The 4600-nt window shown below is 56.6% G+C and overlaps 1 protein-coding gene and 1 long non-coding RNA gene across 2 annotated transcripts; one reads left to right on the top strand and one right to left on the bottom strand.

Annotated features, from left to right (window-relative positions):
* The first annotated feature begins 149 nt into the window (after nucleotides 1-149).
* Nucleotides 150-1079, top strand: LOC118158949 (olfactory receptor 14C36-like). Its single transcript, XM_035313608.1, has one exon. The coding sequence runs from the start codon at nucleotides 150-152 to the stop codon at nucleotides 1077-1079; it is 930 nt and encodes a 309-aa protein (XP_035169499.1).
* Nucleotides 1080-3868: 2789 nt separating this feature from the next.
* Nucleotides 3869-4495, bottom strand: LOC118158950. Its single transcript, XR_004746959.1, has 4 exons — nucleotides 4309-4495; nucleotides 4104-4269; nucleotides 3941-4024; nucleotides 3869-3882 (listed from the first exon to the last, which is right to left on the bottom strand). It is a non-coding gene; the product is annotated as an uncharacterized LOC118158950 (long non-coding RNA).
* Nucleotides 4496-4600: the final 105 nt, after the last annotated feature.

Here is a 4600-nt window from a genome sequence, read left to right as displayed (position 1 = left end):
GTGTGGGAGGAATCTGCATGAGCCTGGACACGGTGAGTCTCTGGCAACGTGGACGAGGACTCAGGAATGAAGGGAGCTTTGCTCAGAGCAGCTTGATGTAAATTTCTGTTGTTTTTCTGCTTTGGCAGCGCCCACCAGCAGAGGAGCACATGTCCAACAGCAGCTCCATCAGTGAGTTCCTCCTCCTGGCATTTGCAGACACGAGGGAGCTGCAGCTCCTGCACTTTGCGCTCTTCCTGGGCATCTACCTGGCTGCCCTCCTGGGCAACGGCCTCATCCTCACTGCCATAGCCTGCAACCACCGCCTCCACACCCCCATGTACTTCTTCCTCCTCAACCTCGCCTTCCTCGACCTGGGCTGCATCTCCACCACTGTCCCCAAAACCATGGGCAATTCCCTCTGGGACTCCAGGGCCATTTCCTACTCAGGATGTGCTGCTCAGGTCTTTTTGTTTGTCTTCTTTATTGGAACTGAATTTTCTATTCTCACCCTCATGGCCTACGACCGCTACGTTGCCATCTGCAAGCCCCTGCACTATGGGAGCCTCCTGGGCAGCAGAGCTTGTGCCCACATGGCAGCAGCTGCCTGGAGCTGTGGCTTTCTCAATGCTGTGCTGCACACTGCCGATACATTTTCCCTGCCCCTTTGCCAAGGCAATGCTGTGGACCAGTTCTTCTGTGAAATCCCTCAGATCCTCAAGCTCTCCTGCTCAGAGGCCTACCTCAGGGAAGTTGGGTTCCTTACGGGCAGTATTTCTTTATTCTGGGGTTGTTTCACTTTCATTGTGCTCTCCTACGTGCAGATCTTCAGGGCCGTGCTGAGGATGCCCTCTGAGCAGGGACGGCACAAAGCCTTTTCCACGTGCCTCCCTCACCTGGCCGTGGTCTTCCTGTTTATCAGCACAGCCATCTTTGCCTACATGAAGCCCCTTTCCAACTCCTCCCAGTCCTTGGACCTGGTGCTGGCAGTTATCTACTCGGTGGTGCCCCCAGCAGTGAACCCCCTCATCTACAGCATGAGGAACCAGGAGCTCAAGGATGCAGTGAGGAAACTGTTTGAATCCTTCCAGCACCAATAAGGCACCCATCGTTCTAACAGGCCATTCACCACAGACAGAAGAAACACGCACAAGAACTGGCTTCGACCAGCAAACACTGTGAGGAATTCTACCAACGACCACCAGAAGACCCCAAAAGACCACCAGTAGAAATAAACGGGGACGTTTACATATCCTAAGGGGTTCCAGGAAATAACAGCATGAATGTGATAATTATTTCTTGGCAAGCTAATGGATGTACGTGCTCTGATTGCGTATGATCTCTGTAGCTTGAACAACTCGGCGCACACACCAGGTGGAGAGATCCCCTGCGAGCCCGGCGCTGCAATTCATGAAATTTCTGCTTTCTAAAACTCCAAATGGAGCCTTGGAGTTTCTTCGACACGCTTTTACAGTCTTGCCAGCTGCTAAGTCCGGGCTGATCTTCCTGGGAGCAGCGCCGGTGCTTTGATGACCCATCGAGCGATGTGACCGGGAGCTTTGCTCCTTGCCGTTGTCTCCATGTTTGTTCCGCCGGCTCCGTGCCTCTGCAGTTTCACTTTTTCTGTTCTCATTTTTAACCCAATCAACATTCCCACTTTCTGCCTCTTTTCTTATCCGTCGGTGTGCCTGAGCGGCTCCGCCTTGAGAGGCTTTGTACTTAAAAGATGAGCTCCTCGGGAATTTAAAAGCCGGGGGGAGGTCGGGGAGGTCGTCTTGCGGTCGTGGCTGCAGTGCCGGCGAGACGGCGGCGTTCAGGGTCTTAGAATCGCAGAACGTCCCCAGCTGGAAGGGGCCCGTAAGGATCATCGAGTCCAGCTCCCAGCTCCACGCAGGTCAGCCCAAAAATTCAAAGTATCTGACCGAGGGCGTAGCCCAAACGCTCCTCAAACGCCGACAGGCTTGGTGCGGTGACTACGTCCCCGGGGAGCCTGCTCCGGCGCGCGACCACACCCTGGGTGAAGAACCTCCTCCTGATGTCCAGCCTGAACCTCCCCTGCCGCGGCTTGACACTGCTCCCCCGGGTCCTATCGCTGGTAATTAATGCTGATCGTTGATTGGGTTCTGAGTTCAGGTGCCTGGGTTCTTCAAAGCGACGCTTGTACGCCATTGGGCGATGTCTTAGTGCCTCAAGAGGTGATGGGTTCCGAGGAAATTTTCAGTGCTCCAATCACACGCTCGAGTGCCGTGGCGGGGGGAGGGAGGGGGGGACACGCACGGGTCCTCCGAGAAAAATCTTGGGCTCCCCGGGGAGAAAGAGCTGAAAAAGGGTCCTTTTATGTCCCGGGGAGAAGCAGTTCTCCACGGAGAGATGGCTTCGGGTCCCCTTGGGAGATACTTGGTGGCTCAGTGATGTCACCGCAGGGTTTTGTGCCCTCGCGTCCCACCCCTGGGGTCACAGCAGGTTTTGCGGTGGTCGGGCTCCTCGTGGTCGGGCTCCTCATGGTTGGGTTTCTCATGGCTGGGGTTCCTTGTGGTCGGGCTCCTCGTGGCCGGGGTTCCTCGTGGTCGGGCTCCTCGTGGCTGGGGTTCCTCGTGGTCGGGGTCCTCGTGGTCGGGGTCCTCGTGGTTGGTTTTCCTCGTGGTCATTTTTCCTCGTGGTTGGTTTTCCTCGTGGTCGGGCTCCTCATGGTTGGTTTTCCTCGTGGTTGGTTTTCCTCGTGGTCGGGCTCCTCGTGGTTGGGCTCCTCGTGGTTGGTTTTCCTCGTGGTCGTTTTTCCTCGTGGTTGGTTTTCCTCGTGGTCGTTTTTCCTCGTGGTTGGTTTTCCTCTTGGTTGGGTTCCTCGTAGTCGGGTTCTCCTTGCCGGGCAACCAAACTCCGCCACAACCGCTCTCACTGCCCCTCCTCAGAAGAGGAGGGGAAGAAGGGAAGAAACCACTCAGGGGTACAAGATCATTTAGTTAAAGGAATACATAATTAAGGGAAAATTATTATTAATTACACAATTTTTAAGGAGGGAAAGGGGAAAAAGAATTTACACTTTACATCCCAAAACCGAGCGATGCTCGTTCGGGCATTCTGCAGGCCTGGGAGCCCTCCGGTGCCAAGATCCGGAACTGCAGCGTCCTAAAATCGGGTGAAGGCTTTGGAGACGGAGTCCAACCATCACCGTCACCTGGCGAGGAGGGCGAGGTCTCGATGGGTGAGGTCTTCTGCACGAGGTCCCAACAGCAAGTCAAGGAATGAAGACTTTGGGACCACGAGGTGGAGCCCCACCAAGAACGCAAGGTGGAGGAGCTCCGACACCCGAGTCGTGGCCCCTCAAGGGTCCTCCTGCAGGAGGAAGCGGCCTGAGGGCACCAAGGTGGGCGTAGGATGGAGAGGTGCGGGGCGTCCTCTGCAGCGTGGGGTGAAGGTTGTGGTGAAGCACCGTGAAGGACCTGTCCCATGGCTCAGGTCATCTTGGTGGCTCGTGGTCATCTCGGTGGCTTGTGGTCACGTGGTGGCACGTAGTCGCCTTGGTGGCTTGGAGCCATCTCATTACCTTGTGGTCACTTTGGTGGCATGTGGTCACCTTGGTCAACTTGATCTCTTGTGGTCACCTTGGCTCGTGGTCACCTTGGTGGCTTGGAGCCATCTCATTATCTTGCGGTCACCATCTTGGTCAACTTGACCTCTTGTGGTCACCCTGGTGGCTCAGAGTCATCTAGGTGACTTCGGGTCACCTTGATATCTTGCGGCCACCTTGGTGGCACGCGGTCACCTTGGTAGCTTGGGGGTCAACTCGGGGTCCTGGGTTCATCTCAGCATTGTGCGGTCACCTCGGTGGCTTGGTGCTATCTCAGTACCTTGTGGTTGGGCCCAACTTGATGGCTTGGGGACACTTTGGTGGCTTGGGGACACCTTGGCAGCTCAGGGGTCACCTCCTTGGCTTGGGGACACCTGGGTGGCTCAAGGTCACCTCCCTGGTGGCTCAGGGATCACCTCCTTGGCTTGGGGACACCTTGGTGGCTTAGGGTCACCTCCCTGGTGGCTCAGGGATCACCTCCTTGGCTTGGGGACATGTTGGTGGCACAAGGACACCTTGGTGGCTTATGGTCACTTCCTTTGTGTTACCTTGGAACCTTGGGGTCACCTCCTTGGTGGCTTGGGGTCATCTTGGTGCTTGGGGTCACCTCCTTGGCTTGGGGACACCTTGGTGGCTTGGGGGTCACCTCCTCAACTTGGGGACACCTTAGTGGCTCGAGGTCACCTCCTTGGCTTGGGGTCATCTTGGTGGCTCGGGGTCACCTCCTCAACTTGGGGACACCTTTATGGCTCAGGTGTCACCTTAGTGGCTTGGGGACACCTTGGTGGCTCAGTCACCTCCTTGGCTTGGGGACACCTTGGTGGTTCAGGGTCACCTTGGTGGCTTGGGGTCACCTCCTCAACTTGGGGACACCTTGGTGGCTCGGGGTCACCTCCTTGGCTTGGGGACACCTTGGTGGCTCAGTCACCTCCTTGGCTTGGGGACACCTTGGTGGCACAAGGACACCTTGGTAGCTCGGGGTCACCTCCTTGGCTTGGGGACACCTTGGTGACACGAGGTCACCTTGAGAAGGATGGCACCAGGAAGCCCCGC

Source organism: Oxyura jamaicensis, unplaced genomic scaffold (genome assembly GCF_011077185.1).
Source record: "Oxyura jamaicensis isolate SHBP4307 breed ruddy duck unplaced genomic scaffold, BPBGC_Ojam_1.0 oxyUn_random_OJ61845, whole genome shotgun sequence".
Classification (NCBI taxonomy): Eukaryota; Metazoa; Chordata; class Aves; order Anseriformes; family Anatidae; genus Oxyura; species Oxyura jamaicensis.
This window is presented reverse-complemented; position numbering and strand designations above follow the sequence as displayed.